Here is a 26,838-nt window from a genome sequence, read left to right as displayed (position 1 = left end):
TTTTATTTCCTTTGCAAGTTTGTTTAGGTGTTTTTTGTTTTCTCGTGTTCTATGTTTTTGCCATTTTGCTTTCGCTTTTCTTTTTTCTCTAATTTTTTCAAGTATGTCTGATGGAATTATTTTTGTTTGTCTGTTGGTTGGTTCAGGTATAGTGGTTGTCCATGATGCTTCTTGGATGGTTTCTGTCAATGGTGTTACTGCCTGTGCGACGTGTTCGGGTGTTTCCAATGGGATGCTGCAACTGGTTTTGCTCTCGATTATTTCTTTAAAAATTTGCCATTTGGTTGTTCTGTTGCATAGTGTCCTTGGATTGCTATAAAGTATTAATTTGTTTCTGTAAGCAATTGGGCTGTATGCAATGAGGCTGGGTGTTATTTTTAGTTTATTTGCGTTTAGTCCCTTTGTAACTGCAAAATCGAGTAGGCCAGGTATTTTGCTCAGGTCTGTCGGCCAGTATGTCTTCCTGTGGATAATATATTGAGGTTGTTGTTAATGTATTTTTCCAGGATTCTACCTCGAGGTGTGGTAATTCTTGATCCCCATAGCGTGTGGTTTGCATTGTAGTCTCCCGTTGCGATATACTTGTCATATCTACATACTATGATATACATACTAAGTGTTGAAAGTACTCTTCCCACGTTTGTGATGTCATTTTGTGTCGCGGTGGTACATATACTGCTGACAACTGTAAATGGTTGCTGCTAGTTTGTACAGTAACGGTGGTTGCTTGTATATATTCCTTACTAGCTTGGCTGTGTTAGTGGTGTTTAATGTCGTTTCTTATTATTACTGCGGTCCCTCCGTGTGATTTTCCTGAGGGATGCTTGATATCATATATTGTGTAGTACGGTATTTTTATGTAACTTTTTATAGTGAAGTGTGTTTCCGATACGAGTAGTATGTCGATATTATTATTATACAGGAATGTTTTAGTTTCTAGGACAGTGTGTTGTTAAATGCTTCGTATCGTATCTTGTCATATTGTTTATTGCTCTTGTTTGGTGACCAATTTTTGCTAATTCGTCACTTAATTTTTTTGTGTTAGTTTTTGAATGTAGTCCTCTTATAGCTATTTCGTAGCTCCTTTCCGTTTTCAGCTGGTATGTGTGGTACACAGCGTTTTTTCTTTTAATTCCTTTATCACTTTCCTATAATTTTCTGGGGTGTTTATTTGAATTTTTACTTGTTCTAATTTTGTTTGTTTTATTGTGTAGTTTTCCTTCCCAACTATATCGTTTAGTCGATCAATAAGCGGGTCTATTATCTGGGCGTCGACAAATATTGGTGGTGGTTTTGTAGTTTGCGTTGATTTAGTTGTGTTTTTGGTTGTTGGGTCGTCTATTTCTTCCGTAAGTGAGCTGAAGGAGTTTCTTACTGGTAATTCTTGCAGCCATCGCTGCTTTTCTGTATCTGAATTTCCTGTTATTTTTCGTTTCTTGTTATAACTTGCCACCTTCCAGCTTTCATCCTGTTGGGTTAATTCGTTATTGGTAATATTCTCTTCATTGTTTGGTATTGTTTCCATATCAACTTCGTTTGTAGCTGAGCATTCCTGTTCTTCGTTTATTGGTTGGCTTGGTTTTGATATGTTTGTTGTTTTATTTATGTAGTATTGTTCGTCTTTGTTAATTATTTTTATCGGTGGGATGTGCTTTTTCATTTTAGTTTTGCTTGTAGTCTTCTTAGTAGAAGACACGAGTTTCCACCATTTAGCTATGGGCGTTGCCGTTCGTAACTTTCTCTTCCCCACTTGCCGCACTTTTTCTGAAGCACTGTTTTACACGTCCGTTTAGCTCGGTTGCTCTGGCAGAACTCGATTTACAACATTGAGAACATTTATATCGAAAATTCTTTCTCGCATGAAGCTTCTGTATCAATACAAAAGGCACGAATTAAGATATATGATTATTCACAAGTATTAGAGCACTTGCTGATCTTATAGATTTTATAGAAAATGTGATACATGATTGACCAAGATTATTAAGAAAATGAAGTTTACATCCGTATGAGATTAACGATCCGAAATACACACTTTGTGAAAATTCGTGACAGTTGGAGGAAAAGTAATGAATTAACGATTATGTGACAGCAATTAAAATCCGTCGATCTAAGGTCTTTATTAAATTAAATAGTTCAAAATCGTTTACATATTAGGTGATCCCATAAGTTTTTGTGTATATATTTCATGTGTCGATTTCTAAACATACGGCGATAAGGGACCAATGCACTTGAGCTTAGCTGATCGAGAACAGGCTAGAGTAGATCTTCGTGGGCATAAGATCGTAATATAGTGAACACAATGACTTCTAACAGTAAAAAATCACGAGTGAAATGCGTATCCATTTTCGACATCTCATGTTATATGAATTTCGGAAAGAAAGTTCGGAAACAATTGCCAGGAAAAACATATGTGCTGTTTACGGAGAAAATGCGCTTTCATCTCGCACCTGTAGGAAGTGGTTCCAACGTTTTAGAGCTGGGAATTTCTGTTTAGAAGAGGAGGTACGCTCCGGGCGTCCTCCTCAGACAGACGGAGATAAAATTCGGGATCTTGTTGAAAAATCACCAAGTTTGACAGTTCAAGAGATGTCAAATGTCCTGAAAATACCTAAGACAACGATTCATAGGTGTTTAAAAAAAATGGGGATGGTGTCAAAGTTGAACGTTTGGGTGCCCCATGAACTTACGGAACGGAACCGTCTTGAACGAACGACAGCGTGCATGTCATTAATTGCACGTAATAAACGTAAACCATTCCTTAAACGCCCCTGGTAACTGGTGATGAAAAGTGGATACTTTTCGAAAACCCTGAACGGAAACGTAGCTGATCCCAACGAAATCAGCCACCTGAACGCTGTGCAAAACCAGGGTTACATCCACGTAAAGTTCTTTTGTGTGTATGGTGGGATTATAAAGGAATACTCTATTTTGAACTTTTATCTAGTGGTGATACCATTAATTCAGACAAATATTGCGCTCAGTTGGAAAAATTAAGGGAAGCACTAGCTGAAAAACGGCCAGGTTTAGTGAATAGGAACAACGTTATCTTCCATCACGACAATGCTAAACCGCATGTCGCGAAAAGCGTTACAAAAAAATTGTCTGAATTTAATTGAAAAATTTTACCACATCCCCCATATTCCCCAGACATTGCCTCATCTGATTACCACCTGTTCAGAGCATTACAACACTTTTTAGTAGCTAAAAAATTTGAAAATATTGACACTCTCAAAAATAGCATAGAAAATTATTTTAAAGAAAAACAAGAGAACTTTTATCGAGACGGAACCTACCAGAAAAATGGGAAGAAGTTGTACAACGAGAGGGGGATTACATTTTTTCATGAAACTGAAAGGTATGTAAACGATCTTAACATATATAACCTCTCGAAAAACGGCACGAACTTATGGGATGACCTAATAATTAAACAACTATAAATATATCAAAAGATTATAATAAAAGAATGTAATAGAATATCTAATGTCCGTATTTGTAAATACAACGAAAAACGTAACGTGTAGATTGCAGATGTTTATGAATGTAAAATTTGCGAAAAGCATATGAAAGTTATACACATAAAATATACAAATATTGATATATGCACGAAAACTATGCGTATATGCACAAAGATATGTACAATTTATAAGTAATATGTCTAATATTGATTTATTAACGTTATGTGAATTGATACAAAAGGATATTTAACAATTTCGTTTTAAATAAAAATCTATTTATGACGACGGGCCAAAATTCGCATTACGATAAATTACGATAAATTATAAATTGCTTTTCCGTATCTGCAGCACTCGAATTGTACAAGTAATGTGTGCGTTTGAGGGCCCGACCTTTTGGTCGACCGCGCCATACCTGCAGTAAAAACGCATACTGGCTTCGCATTTAGATGTTCGCGTTCGACTTGGGAATGGCGCGCATAGATGGTCGGCGCGCGACTTGCCCTCTCCTTGCGGATCATTGGACAAGTTAAACCTACCCTTTCGGGCGGCAGCTCGCTTAGCTGGCGCCACGCGATACCTGCCACCATATAGCTCGGTCCCAGCAGGTTGGCTCTCCAGCCGATTATTCCTGCTCGGCAACCATTTTGTAGGCTTACCGCTTGCACCGACGATCACAGGTTTCCTCTCCAGCTCGCACGCTTCGTGCTTTTTTCTGCGCCCCGGTTCTTCGTTACTGTTGTTTTCTTGGTTCTATCTTGTTTATTGTTCTATCTTCGATCCAGTGTTCTGTTTGTTGTATCCGTTTATTTCTTCGTTGCGATTCTTTGTTTGGTTGTTGTTGTTGTCTCTATAAACTTGAAATATAAATGCAATTTCCTTTTAAATACAGTAACGAGGTTTATTCAATTTCGATAACATTGTATTAGTAAGATATCGAAGCTAGCAACTTTTCGTTGAAGTTTATTTTATATTTCTTAAATTATTCGGGTAAAGATAACTCCACACTGACGGCCTATTGTCCACAGACAGATGTCGTAGTAATTTATGATTAGATTTAAATTATTAATATTTGTATTTTTAGTAATATTAATTAGTTCTTTTATTTAATTATATAGAATTAGATATATAAATTTAAATAATAAATATTTAATTAATCGTTTTTATTATTTAATATTAATGTTTTTAATATCAATAATTTTTTAAATTTTGAGACCTAATATATTAACTTTATTATTAGGATGAGATGGTCTGGGTTTAATTTCTTATTGTTTAATTATTTATTATCAAAAATTTTTATCATTTAATTCAGGAATAATTATAGTAATTTTAAATCGTGTAGGAGATTCTAGTTTATTAATAATTATTTCTTTTTTAGTAATTTTTGGTACATGAAATTTAATTTTATATAAAATAGATTTACTAATTTTATTAATGTTCTTTTTAATAGTATTTACAAAAGGTGCACAATTAATATTTATGATGTGATTACCAGCTGCAATAATTACTCTTACTTCTGTGTCTTCATTAGTTCGTTCATCAACTTTAGTTACTGCTGGAATTTATTTATTAATCAATTATGAGATAATAATTGATTTTAAATATAAAAGATTTATTTTAATAATTTCAAGAATAACAATATTAGTTTCAGGAGTTATAGCTAATTTTGAAATAGATTTTCAAAAGATTATTGCTTTATCAACATTAAGTCAATTAGGTCTTATAATAAGAATTTATTCTTTAGGAATAACAGATTTAACATTTTTACATTTATTTATTCATGCATTTTTTAAATCTATAATATTTATGTGTGTTGGAAGGTTTATTCATTATATAAATGGTATTCAGAATTTTCGTTTTTATTCTGGTATATTTTATTTATATCCAATAAAAGGATTATTAATAATATTTTCATTATTAATATTATGTGGATTTCCGTTATTAGTAGGATTTTATTCTAAAGATTTAATTGTTGAATATTATTTTTTAAATATGAAAAGAATTTTTAGTACAATAAATTTAATTTTTGGAACAATTTTTACAGTATCATATTCTTTTCGTACAATATTTATAATAATGGGAAATAATTATATAATAAATTTAATTTATTTAAATGAAGATTGTATTATAGCTGGAATTATATCAGTAATTTTAATAATTATATTAATTTTAAGAAAATTTATTTTTAATTTTTTCTTTTATCAATTAAATATTAATTTAATTTATAGTTATAAATATCTTGTATTTAAGATAATATTATTAGCATTAATATTTTTAGTATTAATATTAAATATTTATTTGAAAAAAATTAATATTTATCAAAAGATTTTTTATAATAGAATTTTTTTATAAGTTTATAATGAGTTATTTAACAAATAAAATAATTTATTATGAATTTTATTTTGAAAAATGTTTAGTTGAAACATTTACAGGAAAGATTATAGGATATGTTTGTGATTTATTAGAAATACATTTTAGATTAAAAATTTCTTATTTATTATTAATATATATTTATTTATTAATATTAATAATAATAATTTGATTATAAATATATTTATATTTAATTATTTAATTATTATTACTAATTTATATTTAAATTAAATAAAGAGAAAGATGAACTTGTTTAATTTAAATAGCTTATACATTTAGAGCATAATATTGAAAATATTAGGGAAATTTAAAAAATTTTTGAATATTAAAAAAAAATATTTAAAAATATTAATATGTATGTCGGATTAGCACTGGGAGTAGGGTTGTGGGCGTCAAATGAATCTTCACGGGAATTAGCCATTGGTAGGGTACACGCAGGTGTAGTTTATTACAATAATAGAGTTATTACAGTCTTGACAATTGATCACGACAATTGGCACTCGCGATACTAGTGACGATGGTCTCAGGCCCGATAACGAATCCGCGGCCAACGGGATCACAAAAGAACGTGTCGGAGATGAAAGGAAAACCGGAGCCTTCCCTTTGCAATTTTGCGAGAGTCTTCTGGTGCTTTAGCCTGGATTTTGTCATAGCTGTAATTAAGCAATTGTTGTCATTTGTAATTGTTCGATATATGTGATGGCGAGGGTGGGTTCGAGGTGGCAGCTGGTCGCCGAGCGTAGCCGCGGTCACGGGATAAACGTTTTGCCTGACGAAGGTGTGGATCGGTTGTATTGTTCTCCCTAGAAATCACATAGAATTGTACTTTGGAGATGTCGATATAATGGGACACACGTTGTATTAGGAATCAGACTCCAGACAGAGGCTGCCTAGCAACGACGTTTGGATCTTTCTCGATGCTTCCAAAGAGTATACAACAAACTCTTGGCAGAGTCTGCCTAGCAGCGGCGATTGGAAGCTTCTCGATGCATCCAGCGAGCATATAACGAACAAAATGCAGTCGTACAGCGAAAAAGATTTTCATCAGATATTCATTCGTGTGATCGCCTTGGAAAGTGATACATCGAGCAATTTACCGAGTGTCTCAGCAATCGTATTTTTTTGTGTTTAAAATTATTCTACGCATAGTAAAGAGTTATCCCGTTGACCGTGGATTCATTTGGAATCATTAGTTAAACTTATCATTTGTTAATCTTATCATTCATTAAACTCAATATTCATAATATTTTGTAAAATCTTGTATATTCGCGTAAATATAATCTCTGTTTCATAAAACGATGGCTAATTCAAACGAAGAATCGTTACACGCCTTAAATTCTAATGTTAACCCGACATAGATATATATATATATATATAATATTTTAAAATATTAATAAAAAATAATAATATTACTATAAATATTTAATTATCTATAAAATTAAATTATAAAATATTAATACTTAAATATTCTACCCTTTATTTTTAAATTGTTTAATATACAATTTTTTTTATTTTGAAAAAATGGAAATTACTATAATATAAATTGTATAATATATAATTTAAAAATTTGTTATTTATGATATATATATATTAAATTATAAAATATCAAAAATTTTAATTATATATTAATATAAATAAAAAATATTAATGATATTATAAAATTAAAAATATTAAAAATTTTAAGATTGTATTTTTAATATTAATAAAAAAATATTAATAATATTACTATAAATATTTTTTTATAATATTTAAATAAATATAATTATTAAATTATAAAAATATTAAAAATTTTTAAATTATATTTTATAGTTATATATAAATTATATAGTTCTAATAAAAAGATATTAATAATATTATTATAAATATTTTATTTATAATACTTATATAAATATAGTAATTATTATTATTGTTAAATTATAAAAATATTAAAAATTTTAATTTAATGTATATATATTATTTATTCATTAATACGTTCATGCTGTAATACACGAACATATGCGTTACTCTGCTACTCACGATGCATCGTAACAAGTATGCATTTTTGTATGAAAAACCGTTTATTTTCATTTTATGTTCGTTTTTAAAGTCAGATGCGATACGAAACAACGTCAGTGTTGTTTTCTGGCTGCTCGCGAACATATGATATCTATTCCATTTTCAAATTGATTTTATCTACACGTTAAAGCGAGCTGTGGAATAAATCAAACTTGCTCGAGCCTGCTTGAATCTCTGTATCATTGTATCATAATGTGAGAACTTTCACAAGCCTAAATCTTGGCAGTCTGACGATCGAGAATATTGCTATCGGAAGAATCGCTCTCATCCGTAAACAAGATATTTCCAAGGATTGCGTTATAATTTTCTTAGCGGCTAACCATCGAATATTCGTCAAACGACATAATTTCGCACACGGCGAACCTTATAACGTACACCTTTTTGGCGTATTATTTTTCCCACTTTTTTTTTTTTTTTTTTATTAACGTGGAGGACACCAGGTCGCTTCTGGGAAAAAGCGGCGTGGTAGTGGCGGACGCCAACGGACTAAAACCTCCATGATGACCGTCCCGGCAGCGATCTAGAGGGGCCCGGGAACTGGTGTGAGGGATACACCCCCCCCCCGCGCTCAATACACCCCCTAATGGAGCGATATGCGACCACGTCATACCGCGCCTCGTCGCCGGAGCCGCCGTGCCAGACAGTCCGGTTCCCCTGCCGGGCTGATTTGCTGCCCCGGGGCGCTGAGTTGCCAGCGCCTAAGTTTGCACCCCACCGGGGGGCGCGACGGACCTAGCGCGCCTCACCGAAGCGCTTCCATGGCCTCTGCCGCGCCCTCGCCGGTCAATTCTCTCAGGGTGAGAGTATTATTTTTCCCATTGCTGCGTGTGAAACCCCTATTGGACAAACTGTTCTTTGCAATACATCGATGGATAAATACGCGCACAAACACGCAATACGTGCAATAGAATGCTCGAGGTCAATTTTGTGATCCTCTTTTTCAACAGATCTTCGCAAATCCGAAGGTGTAGAATTACCTCCCAAAGACATAAGATGACAACAAACACTTTCTTGACACACTGTATAACATTGAGGTATCCAGTTTTGCCACATACAATTTTGTCATTGTCACGTTTGACTTTGTTCATTGTAAAGTCAAATTTGCACACTCCATCTGTGAAATAGTACGAAGAAATCATAGTGACTTGTATTCCTTATGATATCATGATGCCACATAATATATAATACAATACAATAATTCGCGAACAGATCACTCGTTAATTGCTTTTAAAAGAATTACCACGGAAGCTTCCTAACACGCTACCCGGGGGCCAGGGATTTATTTCGTCGATAAGTTAGGTTATTAAACTTATGTTCTTTCATTGAAGACATCGATGGACGCTGTGTTCCAGAAATCGCCAATCACACTTGGCGAAGCATAATAGTAATTTACAATAACAAATACTTAAGAATGCCTAATTTTGTTAAACATAGGGTTCAATTTACAATTATGTAAATATTACTTCTTGAAAGTAACTTCTTAATCAATTTTAACAAATTTTGTAAAATCATGTAATAAATGTTGTTATTTATCATACGCGTGTATTAAGCCAATTGCCAACCGAACATGTTCAAACTGTATTTTTTTCAAAACGGGACCTTAAGCTAAAAAGCTTTATTTCACATATTCGACTTGTTCTTGTATGTGGTATCAGCACCTAGTCGGATGCAGGACACCCTGATGGCGTTGAACGCAACGATTCAAATTGAACTGAAAAGTCGTTATGTTTTCAGAGGACTTGTGTGTAGAGGATGGTTGATCGTGAGATTTATTAGACAAGATTGCTCGTTGTTGAAACCTTCAAGTATATTTTCAAATGATTAAATAAATAATTATAGATAATGTTCGCAAAGACGGTAGATACTCGTAGATACTGATCCATAACTCTTGTGAACTCTTTACGATTGCGTCCGTTTAAACTGGTATAGTATAAACAGATCAGGGGAGAGTCGGGGAATTCAAATTCGTCTTTGTTCGACGGTTCGACGGTAACGTAACGGCGACATTGTTTTGCCCGGAGTTTATTTATTAATATATTATGTATGTCCTCACGATCTTGATACTCCGAAGCAAAAAAACAACAACATGATTTGAAATGTTCTCTAGCTCATGTACCGCTACGTGTACTTTCAAGGAGCAAAACTGACACAGTTCCGCTTGTGACGCGAGACGGAGATTATCGTTTCACTTCCTTTAACGCATTTTTGCCATTGAAAGACACTAATTTCTGTGACTTGCTTTATCTCTGTTATAAATCTCTCTTTATATTTAAAATTTTATAGTTTTTGTGCAAACGTAAAAGGTAAGTAAATATTAATAAATATTATAATAATATAATATAATGCTATATAATAATATTAATAAATACTTTGCTATTTACTTATTTTATTTCCATTAAGGTATATTGTATTTTTCATTGCATTACTTTCATTTTTATTTAGTGTAATAATAAACGCATACGTTAATATTCATTGGCATTAGTGTAATTGTAAGCTTCACTGTAAATTTAATAAAATTTATAAGAACGGAATTGTTAAAAGGGTGTATATGTGTAATTAAACTAGATTCTATTCTCAATGTTACTTCATTATTTTATTATTGTTTCATATATACATATATTTTTTTTTTAATTTACATGTGCTTCTAAGTTAATAGAACTAAACACATGTGTATGTATTAATTGCTATATACGTCATAATTTCAACCTTAATATTAAATTATGGTATGTATTATTAAAAAGTATAGTTTAATGTATATATTATATATATATCATTTATTCGTAGATTTTAAATATGGATACTGGATCAAAGAAGGAGATTAAAGAAATGATTACCAAAGATATATCGAATATACATAATTATTCCTTGGATGTTAAAAAATATATTAACAACCAGCTTGAAGACACTGGATTATTTACATCGTTTAATTGCTGAAATACCACAATCAGTCCCTGGCCCTTCAACTACAAAGAGGCCGAAAGTCTTGAAGAAAAAAAGGTTATCGCCGTAAAGAGACTATCCCAGAAAATGATATTATCAATACTGATAATACAGTAACAGATTCAGCAGTACATGATAAAACAGAAAATAAAGATGTAAAAACTGGGGATGTGCTGGAAACAACAATTGACCGAACAAAAAGAAAGGCTGCAATAAAAGCTGCAATTAATATTAAAAAGCAGCAGTCAATGTCACTTGTTACAAAATTACGAAGGCTAACTCTTGATGATGACAGTAATGTAAATGTTTGTGTCATATTATGATGAAATTTAATACTTAATCTTTAATACTTAATACTAATCTTACCCCATATCTTATGTTACTAATCAATACTAACCCTTATATGTAGTACCCAATAATGTTTGATATCGGTTAATTAATGCGTCAAAACCTAATTGCTTATACAATTGTAAGTACATTGTGTATATAAATACTACTATAACGTTGTTAAATATATTCTAAATTTTTAGAGGAAACGTGGAGGCCGACCTAAAAAAAAGGAAAGTGCTAGAAGTAGTTCAGATGAAAAAAACACAAAAGGTCCTACAAAACATAGTAAAACAAAAAAGAATGTTTTAAGCAAAACAATTTCAAAAGAAGATGCAATACAGCCAGAAAGGATTGAACCATTAAAGTCTTCAATGACAACAAGAGATAGATAGACAACAATATAAAGAGAACTTTTTCACGGAGTGAAAACACGAAGGGTAAATATTCTAATATTATTGATGATACAGTAATTCCATCAGCAAGAAATGATATTGAAGATCCTTCAATGTGCGAGGATGCACTTGAGAAATTTACTCCTCTTATGAATTCGACGATGGACATCAATTCTACTTATACGCAGAAGATGATGGACGCTACCGCAATTGTAGAACCTTTATCACCAATAAAATCAAACGAAACTGTAGTAATTAATAAAAACTTGACTAGTAGTATAGGAAAAAATAATGAACCTAAATTTACATCACGGTCGCCAATAACTCTGCAGGAGGAGGTTCAGCAGCTGAATCAAGCGATTGGACTCACCGAGTTCGAAGAATTATTCGCAGAAGATGAGCCATCCTGTGAAAGGGAAATGTCTAATAGAAACATGACGAAACAGGACATTCAAAATGAAATGAAGAAAAATGTGCCCGTAAGAAGGAGAATCGAGGCCTTTGAAAAAGAAAAAATTTCAGAAAAAGCCATTGTTCAAAAACTGGCACGAAGATCTGTCGAAAAAGCAAAAAAAATCTTATTAGCGAAACAAAAGAAGGAGACTCAGATGATGACATCGCAGGTAACATTACAAACAGTATCAAAGTATTCTTCTGTTATAAAAACACAAGCTATTATTCATTCGATATTTTATCCAAAATATAGCTCCAAACAGCAAGGTCCACTTCTGTTTTGCACAGTAAACCTGACGACGACACATCGGACGATGAAGCCAGACCAAGGCGTACAATTCCACATTAGGCGCAATGTAAGTGTTGTTTTACTTAATGAGTTAATAAACATTATAATGCATGGAGTACTCGAATTTTTATCAATTTTAGCGTACATACGCGAAAATGAACTTGCAATGCAACGATAAATTCCGAAGAAAGCAGTCTATAAATTCTTTGATAGAAGAATGTGCACACCAGATTTAACTGAAATGTTTGAAAATATAGATAGGAGTAGATTACAACGCACGTCCAGTGCAATATGGAAGACATCACCGCGTTATTCCATGATGGAAAACGAATAGAAATTATAATTTGTTAAACTGAATGTTGTTGATTTCAAATTGTGCCTTAGAGCAGGAATACTTGCCATACCTTGCGTGTAATATAAAAATGATGTTACATTGCAACTATCGTTAAAAGATGTATGTGTTCTTAAAATATACCAATGAACGTAAAACTATTTCACTTTTTATATTTTAGAATGATCATAGGCATATATTACTTTTATTATACTAATCAAATTTTACCATTTTTTCTTATTTATATGTATCTTCTTAAGAATTAATAAATAAACCAATTAATAAATAATTGTTTTGGTACGACTTTTTAATGAGAAGTAAATTTTATTAGATTTGCCTTATTATCACTGTCGTGTAATAATTCGCGAGATACGCGTGATATAATTCGCACGATTAAATAGCACTGGTGATTTCGTCTCTTCGTGTAACGAGGAGGGTCTGGTAAATGGGTTGACCGTGGACGTTCAATCTTGTAAGAGAACAAACGGCGGCACCGTATCGTCGAGCATTTTTCTTTCGGTCAACAGTCATCCATTTTATATTTAGCACATTCGGTTGCAACGCTAAATTTTCGTTACGCCACCAGTTGTTTCGTCTGAAATTCGCGTGACGTAAGTGCATTACACTCTCGCACCCGTCAGCCATTCCTGCGACCACTTCGCGTGCGTTAACTCGATAATATTTCGTCTCTGTTACCTTGTCGCCGTTGCTGCTTGACACATCTCGCTTGCTGGACGACTGATCGATGAAAATTAAAACGGGACGCTGATTTACCGTATCGTTATTTTTGTGTCAGGTATTCTCTTTTTGCCGTTTCGGCGAATTATTTTCATTTCGAACTTTTTTAGTCTTATTGTTACGTCGATTCTTATATTTCAAGATCTAGTCTTGTACGTACGCTGGGGAGCGCTTTTATTTATTGATTCAACAAAGAATATCGTTGTAGGTGTCATACATGCGAGTAAAAGTAGCGAAGTACGAGCAGTTTCACTGTAACATACTTCCTGATAATTTCTCGTTATTTATACCATAAGAAAGTATCAAAGAGGAACTCTTATCTCGAACGTGGATCTATTTGTCGATAATGCATGCGTGTAATACTCGAGTGTCGTTCATACAGCGTAAATATACGTGCACATACGTAAACCTTTTATGATTTTTGTATCAAAGACAGACCTGCTATAATACTCGCAAGTGAAATATAATTCTACGAAAGAAAATGGAGCAAAAGAGTTTCGTTGGCAATATATTCTTCCTTTTTCATCACAAGTTTCCTCTTTGTTGTGCTTCTGTTACATTATAATCCTGTTAGATTTACGCGCGCAAAATTTCACTTTGTTGCACTATATCTCATCATCGCCATCTGCCGAACACCTGTGAGAAACGCGGTTTACTTTGTCTCAAAGCGAGCAAACGTCTAATTTCACAAATTGGATTTTCATCAACAGCGAGAAGGGCATATGCGATGTAAAGGAGGCTGTAAGGGCGTCCTAGGGCTTACGGTGGTTGTCACGATGCCAGAAGTGGCGCCGAGCAGACACGTCAAGGGAGAATCAGAATCGCTATTGGGAAAACCATCACGAACATTTGTCCTTCGCGCCATCAAAATTCTATCTTCTGAGATATTTTTCGCGTTTCCGAGGTCATCGCCACTCTCCTTAACTTTGAAATTTGTATTAATTTGGAGAACCTTGCAAAGGCACGCAAATCTGCTACGATAGTCGGATAGAGAGTATCGGTAGAGATCTGTTCCTTTATCGTGAAACTCTCTCGGACAACTTAGATGCTACCAGATATCGATTCTCGCATCCAACCATTTCGTAATAAACGTAGATCATCCAAGAAATTTCTCAATTGTCATCCGTTAATTTCGCGCAACTTTTGCTTTATTTTAGCTACGTGGGAACCTATTAGTGCGCAAATGTTACCCCGAAAATGTTACTCCTCTGTGCCAAATATCGTTCACGTGTATAATCAAAGTTGCATAAAACCGCGTACAATTGCATCAGGAAATTTCTAATAATTTGCTCGTCTCGCAGGACGAAAACAGGCTCACGAAGGATCCCTCTGTCCTGGCTATCGAATGTACCGCAAGCACGTAGTTTCAAGTGTCCGTTCTCTAGAAAATTCGAAACAATTTATGGTCGATGGTCGAGTGAACGGTGCAACGGTCGAGTCGGAAAGATCAGAAAGACAAATCGTCATAGTTCGAACAGACCGGGAAGCAGAAACGCACTTCCATGATCATTTGTATCGTTGCTCGATCTGTTGCTGCTCAATGACCGACCAAGCTGTTGATTTTTCTTTTTCTGCGATGCTACTATACTCTACACTCTATGCTTTATACCGTTCTTTTGCCCGCTATTTACCTTGTACGCGAACTTTTTATCGCTAGTGGATTGCAAAAATCCTTTTTTATCACGAATTTTACGTGACAATGCGTAGGTCAAGGTGGACGTAAGACAAAGGAAGGTTTAGATAAATAAGACAGGGTGTATTTAAAAATAATAAGTTATTTATTACAGTTTATTTAATATGTATACAGGCTATTCGTATTATAGCAGCGATAGCTAGTGTTAAATTAACAATGACAGTTTCTATCGTAGTTAATATTATATTGGTTATTGGCCATGACGAAGGCGAATTTTGATAGCCCTGGTCGAGGTCGGTGGTCTGGATCTATAACAAATAATACTATATTAATATAGCAAAGAAATGTCGTAAATATCGATATCATTTGCAAGGCGATTCTTTTTGGGCATAGTGAAATTATGTTGATCAGTTTGTGGATATTAGGTTGAAATTAGATAATAAAGTTATAGATTTACCCGTTTTAAGGGATTGTTCAGGCGCCGTTAATTCACTGGATATGTCGCCCTGAAGCAGGATGTTTAAATTTTAGATCATATATTGTACTGATAGGAAGTATTTTATCGATACAATTATGAGTTTCTTTGATTAAAATATCTAACGTAGTGTCTAGTCACCAAACGAATTAGTAGATCAGCCGTGAACAATGGCAGTAATTTGTATAATAACAAAGGATAAGCCAAATATAGCAGAATGACTCATCGGCTAGCGGGAGGTTGTGTCTAATTATCAAAAGCGAAAGAAATATGAAAGATCCTAGTTTGTAGGACTTGTTGACAATCAATGTCAACAATTTTTTCGTTTGATCCATAGAATGTTTTGAGTGGGCTGTATTTCGACACACGACAAAATTGATAACGTAAATAAATCTTATATATTTGTTTCAAGAAATGATAGCTTGTTTGTGAGCGGTATCTTTAGACAGGTTGTTGAAAACTGGATGTTAATTCGGATTTTATATTTTCAATAACTTCGCATGAGTATTTTAGTCAAATCTAGCACGAATCGAACAGGTGAAAACAATCTATACGGCGTTCGTGCTGAGGTGGTATGGTGATAGGTGCGTAAGGAACTACTCTTGGTGTTTTTAACGAACAATAGTTTATTTAGAACTAATCAACAATCAGAGTTAACAATTAACAATTAACAATTAACAATTACACTTAACAGACAACTGGTAACAACTAACAAATAACGATAGACACCGAGAGATCATTCGACGCGTTGCTATGCAAATAGTACCGAGGAGTTACACATTTAATAGCGTAAGACAGACTGCCTGTGCTTTTGTTTCGGATCGCGCAGATTCTTCCCTTCGTAGCCCATCGATATCCCCCACTAGCGTGCATTCATTAGATGTGCTGGCACGTGTATGCTCTTCCGAGAATTCGGCGGAAAGAGTGTGAAGATATCGATGGTACATTGGGCACGTCGGTGTTGCGCTTTGGCGGCGTCGCGCTTTGCATCCGGAGCCGTTGAAAAGTTCCGTGGCCCGTGCCGCCACAGTGCTTGGCAGGTTTTTATTTTGTTTACCTAGTGGATCGGTATGATAGAGTTCGAGACATGTGGAAAGTACGGCTTCCAGGCAAGCAGGGGCTGATTCAGCGCATTAAAATAAGAAGAAAATTTCGTATAAACGTTTTCGAGTAGACGTTTGCTTTGTGTCTCAGTACTTTTTTACCTATCTTTAGAGAAATTACTCGAATCGACCAGTTCCAGTTTCTACGGAAACGCGAATGCGTCGCGTCATAGATCGTCCATCTTGTTCGAACAGCTTACACGAATTTGTCGAAAATTTTGATCGTCACGTCAACTAACGTTTTATAAGTAAGAGATTTTAAACGTCCCCGTATTTAATAATCGAACGGATTCGAATCCGAAGAGCGTATTGGTCCGGAAATAAGGCCAGCACGATTTATCTATTTTCCAAGAAATCGTTCATCTGTGTAATGTTTAGCATCGCAAAATAAGCTATAAGCGGAACGTAAGGTCATATTAGGCATATTATGTTATATAAAATTTTCTTCTTATTTCAGTATTCAGAATCAACCTCTGCCATATTTTCCACGTGTTCTGATTCACCTTGTATAATATATAAGAATGATAATTGCAAATATATTTGTATAATAACTCTATGATAAGCGCTTAATAATACATACAGTGAACTTGTACAGAGTAACGTTTGCTGACTGTCGGAGGCACATTGTTGCTGTCTATGCAAAGACAAGTGCCCATTTCTTGTCGAAGAACTCCAGTCAATTCTAGCGTTTCACCCACATAAGTTTTCAACGCTGAAACATGAAAATATATAGTCGTTATTTTTTAGCTTTGCCTCTATTTGATCTTCATCTTATCTGCTTACGCGCTTGATAATAAAACTAGGTTTGGTCTACGTAAAAAGTAACTTCTTTTTATTAAGACTCATATTTATTAAGATTTAATAAGATACAATTTATTAAGATACATGTAACGAAAGGCAGGAAGTAGTAACATTTTACGTGAATTTGCATGGATCGAATATGCTGATGTGCTTACGAATAAGAGAGTATTGATCGATAATTATTAAAGCCAATTGTTTGTGACATGGGAATAAGCAAAAGTCATTTTTAAGTTTAAAGATCTTTACTTTAGTATTGAAATGTGTTTAATGTATTTTAGCAAAAGTAGATAAAAGAGGAATATTAAAAACATTAAAAACTTAATATCTAGTTCTTGTATTGTCCAAAGTTGTGTTTTGAAGACAAAATTTGACAAAAATTATGCATATACAAATGCTATCTGTGGTCATTAATATATTTTTTCGTTATCGACAGAACATTTTCCCTTGATTTTATTGACATATTGGATTAATCACTTCTTTAAGTTACTCGTTGTTGAAACAACATCAAAATCGTATATTGTTTCATGCTAAAAAATCTACTAAATCCATTGACAGTGAAACGATATTTCGTATACGGTTCTTACAAGAATTATTATTATTTAAGACTTAGGAAAACGTATATACAGTAGCCACGCACACTGTGCGTATTTCTGGCGCGCGTTTCCGTTCAGTGACAGTACTTCGGCGGACTGGATTGCCGAAGCGAAAGGGTTAAAAAAATACGATAAAATCACATGTAGCTCTCTATTTGTCTAGTCGCTTTTGTAGCAATATCATACTCTGGCATACTTGAGGTTTCTTACAATTCACAAATTAAATGAACAACTGTGCAAGCGAAATCGCTGCTGTAGAATCCCCGCTTCTGTAGAATCAGTCGTATGGATTTCAAAATTTAGTGTGTCGCCGGGATTAGCGTTATCCAAAGTACGCCACAGGAATAGAACATAAAGATATTTCTCAAAATTTGTTATTGCTGGTATGATATTGCTGAAATACAAGGCTGCAGTTTCTTAATGTCGTCAAAACATTCAGTTCTTTTTTGGTCAGTCACTTTTCGCGTGCTTTGTATTGCTCTGTCGAATTTGAAAGTTTCTATTACGATAGCGGATGGTGCGAAAGACGCAAGTTTCTAGTATTTTAGAGATATCTGAACGTCAGCTGCGTGATTATGTAACAAAAAATGAAGATATCCATTGAAATATTTTAACACGCAAGAGATTTCATGTTAAGACAATACACGCAAAGTAAATACACACGAATATAATAGTATATCCCTTTCGATGTCATTCGATTTTTGTGTCATTCATTTTTTCCCCGATATATTTGAGCGATTCGAGATAAACAGGATACACTTCTAAACAATTTCTCTCAAAAGTGGCAGGAATTAATATTTTTTTATTCTGAAAACAAATAACTCTGGAAATATTGAAAATGTAAAAGAATAGGAAGCTTAAAATCCGTTCACTTGTCGATGCAATGAGCAGAACTATACATATTTGCGATAATAAGAAGAATATCTCTAATGATACTTTTAATACATCAAAAGGCAAATACTATAAAAAGATTCGACGCGCTCTTTGAATACAGCTACTATCAAGATGTATAAACATTAGTACACATAATTAGCCTAGATCGTGTCGAAGTAGTAAGTACGTATGTACTTTTGACGAATTTTTAAATTCAAAATTCTTTTGAAATCACGTTTAAAATACAGTTATTCTTAGAATATGATTTAAAATATAATCTTCTTTTTACTTTTTGCGTAATTTATTACGTAAATCATTACTAAAGAAAGTTACTTTCCAGTTGTGTTACAAAGTAATCACAGGTATGTGTATGTTGTACACAGGTATGTAATAAATTGCCAGAAACTTTGATGAGAACGAACTTTTTATTAAAAAAAGTGACACCTTTCATGTATGATTTCCTCTTCAATCTAATATTTGCTTGGTAGTAGTATATCAAATATTTTTGAGCTAAAAGTAAGTAATAAATATTCCGTAGGTTTATATGCGGAATGCATAAATAATTGTTATGAGTATTGAAAGTATTACATTTTGCTGTCTAAATCGTTTCGGTTCAATTTGGAAAATCTTATTCTGCGTGTGCAATTAATACCAGCAGCATGTCAACTCTAAAGTTTCATATCACGAAAAGAGTTTATGCAAAAGACGAATAAGAGTTAAGTTTGACATTGAGTAAAGAAAACCCAATTTGAAATTAATCTAACAGTGTTTTTCTAAATTATTTCTAGGTATTGTTCAATTTGTTCTTTTCTCAATATTGTTGGATTTAATTAACGCAGCGTCATATTTACGCTAATATCTGCTTGTTAAGCATAATTTTAATATATAATAACATGATCTATAACTCTTTACAATTTATATTTTATCATGGCATATGTTTTAGAATATTCTCCGGCTTCTTGTAATTTTTATTCATACCTATTCCACGTGTATCATGTTCTCTTTATTAACTTGAAACGTTTTACACGCACAGGTGTACGCGAGTACTATCAATTACACGTACATACAGAACTTCCTCAAGCTAATATTATCAACTCTAGAGCTATTAATAAATGTTCTTAAAGGGGATACTTCTTCACGACATGTAGTTTAATAGTTTATTAACACATTGACTGCCACGCGTGTTTTCAAAAAAATCTGCGTCAGGCCACGCGTACAGCAGTACCAAGCGTTCTCTGCTAGGTGCTCCTATCGATATTTTAGTAATGCGAATCGCTCAAGTGGTGGTCTCAAGAATGATCTTTCGTTTCGCTTGTTCGCTACATTAAAACCGCTAGCTGTTGTCGAATATAACGAAGGAAAGTGTGGTATAGATTATTCCGATCAAATGGTTTCTTATGCCACCACAATTAGAAAAGGAATCAAATGGTACAGAAAACTTGGCATTCAATTCCTTCTGGGAATTTCTGTTGTAAACGCTTTGACGGTTTACAAAATTGCAACAAGGAAAAATATAAATATTAGAATATTGTTATTCTATAAATTTATTATTATTATGTTATTTTTATTTATTATTATATTATTTTTTTATTATTATTGTATTATATTATTATTATTATTATTTATTATTATATACTGTTATTTTATAAATTCAGAAAGATAGTTATATCCACTGTATATACTACGTACATATATGTATAAAATATATGATTTTTTTGGGAATATCTCTCTACTTTAAACTGTTACTAGCAAAGATACTTTGCAAGTAGCATTCTTATATATTGGATTACAAGCTATTTTAATTAGCCTTGTAGTGAATATACTGTACAATATTTGTAATTTTAGCGAATGTCGTGATGCTGTTCTGTAGGAGTACCAAAACACAGTTATCTTCTATTAGCAAATAAAATTCTATTTTTGATGAAATTTAGTAAAAAATATTAAAGTATCCGAGGAACAATTTCTTTTGCCTGCAAAAGTCACTTTGAGCCGGTGAAATCGAATCCTCAAGATTTTGATTAACTTGTGATGATCCGAGATACAGTAAAACTTTGCATCGCTCTATTGAAAAATATTTGTGCGCTAGGAATAAATCTCGAGTAAATAATGAGTTTACTATTTTAAAGATAAAACGTGTAACAGGCATTACATGTAAGAAATACAATGCGGGCAAAATAACAGCTCACTTAACATTTCTGTTAATTTCTAAATACATAGGATTTTTCACCAGATATTAGCGCTTTTATTGGAACAAACAAATGAAAATGAACAATTCCGTGTAACATATTTCGGAGCCATATTGATCTGATATGTCAAACATATACATTGATATTTCGAAAATTAAAAATTATTTTCTAGAGTTGACATGTTATTTTTCAGGTAAGTAAAATTTTTTTTAATGTATACTATATCTAATTTATTAAGTGTAATTACCAGTTATTTGCCCCACTTTTATAATTTCCTTTGTATATTATATACATTATAATCTAAAACGTAACGTAAAACTCGAAGAATAGGGTCTGCGTGTGGTGAGCCACGGGACAGAAACCGTTGGAATGTTTACTGTCGCGTGTCGCCACGAATATTTCTTTTAAGGAGAGCTATAGAATTACTCCATACCTTTATTAGGCAAAGCGTTCATCCCGTGACCGCGGCTACGTTCGGCAACTGACTGTCGCCTCGAGCCCAAGCTCATTATCACAACTCTCGAACAATTACAATCGGGTTGAATAACTACAATTGTTCAGTTACAGCTATAGTAGACTCTAGGTTAGAATGTTGCGGGATTATCCAAAATTCCAAAGGCTCCGGTGTTCTTTCATCTCCGACATATTTATGTGACACAGGTATATTCGTGTCGATACTTGTCTATTTCTACCGAATATTAATATACATATTTATAAGTACCACGAGTATATTCTCAAATGTACATGTTTCAACTAACTATTAAAAAACTAATTATTATAATCGCGATGTGCGAGAAGACCTATCCTGAACTAATAAATAAAGATTTGAGAAAAATGTTACTACTCACGAGTTTAAAAAATATCCGCGGTCATTATGCTCGCAAAAAGTTCTACGTAATACAACCCCACGCCGATTCGCATCTTTCCATCCTATCACACGATTGAGTGACCGGAGGAACAGAAATGCATGCGACTCACCGTTAGGAGGAACAGAGGAACAGAAGCGTTACGCCATCGAACTGCCGCGCTATCCCAGCAGAACAAAACACGATGAATGACTGCTGATTATTTGAAAAGCTGGAGATAATGAAAAATGCAAGTTTATTGAATTTGTAACTTTGCTAATAATAAAGATTGAAATGCTAATAAACTTCGATAAGTACAAAAACTGAAACTCTGATATGAAAGTTTAAAATCTAGAATAATTTCTGAAATATGTTAGTTATTTGTTTTACAATTCGATATTAAGACTTTAACTAACACTCTTTTTATTTTAATAGAAGAATAACCTGAGAAGATCCTAACCTTCCAAGTTTTTAATCAAATTGTATTCCTTAATTAATAGCGTTCAAAGCAAAATATACAAAATATACAAAATATACAAAATATACAGAATAGACATAATTAAAGTACGATATGTAAAGATACTTACGTTCTTGGCTTCTGAGCCACTGTTAGAACATTCCCAAAGATGACGGAAAAGTTGAAGCTGTGATATGTCTACAACAAAACATAAGATATCGTTTATATCGTTAATACATAATGTTACGTCCGGTGACTCTGTACACAAACCAGGCCCCAATCCGCGGGCAACATGACAGCCAGTTGTCTACGCATCGTTACTGCGTACCCTCAATAGTCTTCAGGACCCACCATAAATCTTGGCATTTTCATAGTTCTTTTATTTCAAGTGTTCCTTAAATTTATTGTCTACTACGGAATGATACGGGAAAGTTGGTTTTTCTCACGTTCGGTGTCTCCGGCTAGCAACTTTCTCTCCGGGGCGGTTAGAACATTTCCTTGCCCACCAACCTTTTTCTCATCCAATCAGAAGCAATGACTATTGCCCTCACTTTCCTAGTCAAAACTGTCATCAACAAATCCGATGGTCCCGTGCGCTAGACACACCCATCGCTAGCTTTCCTCCGCCATAGCGTCACGACCGGCATACTTCAAATCCGACGGACTGACGATAGAGATAAAGATGTGGCGGCACTCGGCGACAATGTATATCGCTGAAGTGCCTAATGAACCATCAACATCCCAACGGTCCTTCCACCGAAGGTTCTAGAAGAAAGAGCACGTGGCAACGATCGCGGACGCCTAGCAAATGCATGGACGGTGGGGATGTTGAGGGATGACAAAAGAAAGTAATCGAATCCGATCGAAAGTAAAATCGTAAGAGTCAGTCTTAGAAAGTCACGCCTAGAGTTCGGAAGTAGATTGTAAAGTGTATTGATGTTAGAAAAATAATAAAGTTTTCTTTTTTTTATTTTTTACCTCAAATTCCTTTTTTATTTTGTTATTTTACGTGACAATAGCGTCGTCACCGAACTTTACTGATTTTCCATCTTTAGAACAGTCGACATCTCTTGACCGGGTTTCCACCCTTAGATCAGTCACCTACTTCACTTATCTATACGCACCAGCCCAACTATCTTCTCTACAAAGTTGTTGGAATAAAGTGCGAATTGTAAACCGTTATCTCAGTGTAATACTTCATATAACCACCTCTATTGTCCTAACCGAAATAGGGAATCGATCATTTCATTTGCGAGAATCATACCACGAATGTTCGTTATTAGAACACGAAACATAGTTAACACACAACGGTCGCGTGTTATAAATATCCGAAAATATTTCCAAGAATTCAAAAGTTCACAACTAAAAGAATGCTTAAAGAATGCTAGAGAAACGCGCGCGAAGCCTTGCTTTGAAGTATTTCAGTCTATTTGCGCGCCACCTCTATGAAAAAGACACAAGTTACAAAGTTGCAATATATGACGGAAACTATAGCAAATTCACGTAATATAGAAAAATAATTTGAATTCGATATACCAATACCTAGTGTGTTACAATCCCTATCGAAATAGTTAAAGCTATTATTGTTAAGATTTCTATGTTTCAAACTGTCTACACGAAGCTATCGTTAAATTATCAAGGATTCTACATTATGAATTACATTGAAACAATAAAATAATTTGTTACAAGTTCGTTTGAAATAAGAGAATGATTTCATATATTTGAATGAAAAAAAGTGATTTGTTTAATCGTATTTACTTTCATTTTAATATTCCAAATAATTACGAAACGATCTATTATGAAATATGTATCAAGTATATTTTAAAGTAGACATAAATTGTATATCAAATGTTACCCATGTTCGAATAAAAAGGCAATAGAACCGTTCATACACAGCTGTCTTAGTTAAAATAAATTAAACGTTACCAGATTTCCATGAAAATTCATCAGACTGATCGTTGATCGTCGTTGCGTCCATATATTAATATTCCTATTACTTCTATATTATCCCTGCCATCGATCGATAACCTGCACAAAAACAAACTAGAAATGTATAAAATAATTACATGAAAATACGATCAAACGATCAATAACGATTTTATTACGAAAGCTTACGATACAAGCTACCGGTAACAGTATCATTTTGTAAATAGACGATTAAAGAGAGATACAAACAAAAAATTTCAGAAAACCACCTAATTTCATTATCTGAATGTTCGACAAATCGTTAAATAAACGTGGATTGATTAAACGATATTAATAACGAGATATAAACGATAGTAAAAATATAGTAATGACAGTAATGAAGAAGTGACGCCGCTAATAGGTTAGAATAGGTTACAAACCTGACGCAACGTGATCCATGTTATCGATAGAAAAGAAGACGACTGAATGGACTCGTCGCGCCTTAGTTTCGCTGAGCAGCTTCCAAAGTGGCGTGGTGGGAAGGATGACGGAGATACAAGCAGATACGGAAAGTCGAACGATCTACACAAAACGATCTTACACGAATCTTTCCAAATTTCAAACAAAGGATACATCGCGCAATATCTATATCTCACACAATGATTACATCGATCTTTATAAACATCGTACGATAATTCGTAGCCCCACTGGTTTGCATTCGGCATCAAAGACACATTTGTCTAACCTGGGATGAGAGAAAGAAAATGAAGCTACTGACGCTGTATGTGCCCCTAAAAGTAGGGAGAAGCCAAAGAGAAACTGCAATCCATCGAAAAATCAAATAAAAATCACGGCACGAACGAACGAGTTTGCGACCTTTCGGAAGAATCAATGGACGCGTGTTTCGGCAGAAAAAGAGAATAGAATTTTAATTTTCCTTGCAAGATGGATAAGTATCATTGTACACGATGAGCTCACAATGCTCTTAACATAGACTAATCTATCTTACGAATAATTAAGGCTAAGACGCACGCATTCCACGGTGTCTCACGGCGTATGTATTGAAATTTATCAATTAGAATAGGTACAGCATGTGGTTCCAAATAATTATACATGAACATTGAACTTATCGTCGAAGAAACGAAACCATGCGACTTACCAATGGTAGCACGCATCAATGGATGATGAAAACTGGTTGGCTTTGATCTAAATTGCACTTGCTCCCTTGATTCCATGAATACATTCTATGAATAAATTGATATAAATGAATAGAGTAATTATCATAAATTATTAGTTTAACTGTAGGTAAGGAATTAATTAGAAGAGATAAATGATTTTCGATATCTTACGATTGGTATAAAAGAAACTAGAATGCTTTTGCAAAAATATCTTAACCGCAGAGAGAATTGTTTTACCAAATGGCCGTCATTGAACGCTTGGATCGATTGATTAGGACGGAGTATTTAACGCCACCCTTCGGTGCAAACAATAACTGTGTACGCCGAAGGTAAAGAATATGAACTAAACCACCGAGCTTACTCAATGAATAAACCAAACTATCGTTCATCATTCATCTAAAGTAGTAAGTAATAATAATATACATAGTATCTGATTATTAATATATACGTATTGTTATTGGCAACGAAAATGTTTAACAAAATAGCAACTTGCAAATCAAGTATGCATAGATATATCTAATATTTTTATATTCCAGATTAAACAAATTATACCCTGAAGCGCAATCTTATTTCGATCTTATCTCCAATTATTCTCCGATATTAATTGGCTAATTAATACATAGAACTATATTCGCAAAAACAACACCATAATACCTGCTATTGCAGTAACAAGTACAGTACCAATTAACTAGAGTAAGGGAAAAAATGAAAGAAATAGGCAGAAGAAAATATCCGTATTATTCGCTATCATAATTCGTTTGAAGCAGTCGACTAAAGTGGAAAATTGTTCGAAAATAATTTATTTGATCTTATAACTTAAAGTTAGTTTGTTTCTATGTTATTTTAAAAATAAACATAATAAAACAGTTAAAATGTTGGTTTTAAGCTCGTTCGGCTTATTGGGCTTATTAATAATAAAATAAGCAATATCGAATATTTATAACATTGTATATTTTGCCGAATATAATTAAAAAGATGTAATCTAGATAGAAAATTATTTCATCTAATAATTTGTATACTTTGGATAATTTCGATATTTTTGCATATTATATACGTTCTATGGATCGCTTCGCTTTTAGATCTGTCGTAAGTGCAGAAGAATCTCGCGCTACAATGCCTTAAGAATTATACTATGCGAATTATATTATTGACAAAGTAAATAGATTTTTTTAAAAATGTTATTTCCACGGTAATCGCGAAATACTGCAGTATTTGTATATAACTAATAATACAATATTGCTATATAATACAGTTTAATAATATAACTTAGTAATATAACACAATATTACAGATATATAGAATATTCTTGATATAGTATAGTAGTAGTATAGTAGTATAATAGTGTAGTGTAGTGTAGTGTAGTGTAGCGTAGCGTAGCGTAGTGTAGCGTAGTGTAGCGTAGCGTAGTGTAGTGTAGTGTAGTGTAGTGTAGTGTAGTG

At 33.6% G+C, this 26,838-nt stretch overlaps 2 protein-coding genes and 1 pseudogene across 2 annotated transcripts; 2 read left to right on the top strand and 1 right to left on the bottom strand.

Annotated features, from left to right (window-relative positions):
• Positions 1-2,299: 2,299 nt before the first annotated feature.
• On the top strand, positions 2,300-3,222 carry LOC117241078 (histone-lysine N-methyltransferase SETMAR-like). Its single transcript, XM_033507061.1, has 3 exons — positions 2,300-2,312; positions 2,378-2,694; positions 3,083-3,222. The coding sequence occupies exons 1-3, from the start codon at positions 2,300-2,302 to the stop codon at positions 3,104-3,106; spliced, it is 354 nt and encodes a 117-aa protein (XP_033362952.1). The 3' UTR covers positions 3,107-3,222.
• Positions 3,223-10,667: 7,445 nt separating this feature from the next.
• Positions 10,668-12,615, top strand: LOC117241079 (annotated as a pseudogene).
• Positions 12,616-15,193: 2,578 nt separating this feature from the next.
• On the bottom strand, positions 15,194-24,327 carry LOC117241080. Its single transcript, XM_033507062.1, has 5 exons — positions 24,243-24,327; positions 17,142-17,273; positions 16,481-16,515; positions 15,441-15,489; positions 15,194-15,291 (listed from the first exon to the last, which is right to left on the bottom strand). Exons 1-5 carry the CDS (start codon positions 24,292-24,294, stop codon positions 15,194-15,196), a joined length of 366 nt encoding a protein of 121 aa, XP_033362953.1. The 5' UTR covers positions 24,295-24,327.
• Positions 24,328-26,838: the final 2,511 nt, after the last annotated feature.

Source organism: Bombus vosnesenskii, unplaced genomic scaffold (assembly GCF_011952255.1).
Source record: "Bombus vosnesenskii isolate JDL3184/JDL3185 unplaced genomic scaffold, Bvos_JDL3184-5_v1.1 scf7180000015250, whole genome shotgun sequence".
Classification (NCBI taxonomy): Eukaryota; Metazoa; Arthropoda; class Insecta; order Hymenoptera; family Apidae; genus Bombus; species Bombus vosnesenskii.
This window is presented reverse-complemented; position numbering and strand designations above follow the sequence as displayed.

Bases quoted from the DNA above. Each gene is read 5' to 3' on its own strand.
- LOC117241080 (XM_033507062.1), bottom strand. From the start codon at position 24,294: ATGGACGCAACGACGATCAACGATCAGTCTGATGAATTTTCATGGAAA. The intron at 15,490-16,480 runs GCACGGGCCACG...ATCCTGCTTCAG, and splicing joins ACCTGCCAAGCACTGTGGCG to GGCGACATATCCAGTGAATT. The intron at 15,292-15,440 runs GTAAATCTATAA...TATTTGTTATAG, and splicing joins TGAACAATCCCTTAAAACGG to ATCCAGACCACCGACCTCGA.
- LOC117241078 (XM_033507061.1), top strand. The intron at 2,695-3,082 runs AACCGTCTTGAA...GCATGTCGCGAA, and splicing joins CCCATGAACTTACGGAACGG to AAGCGTTACAAAAAAATTGT.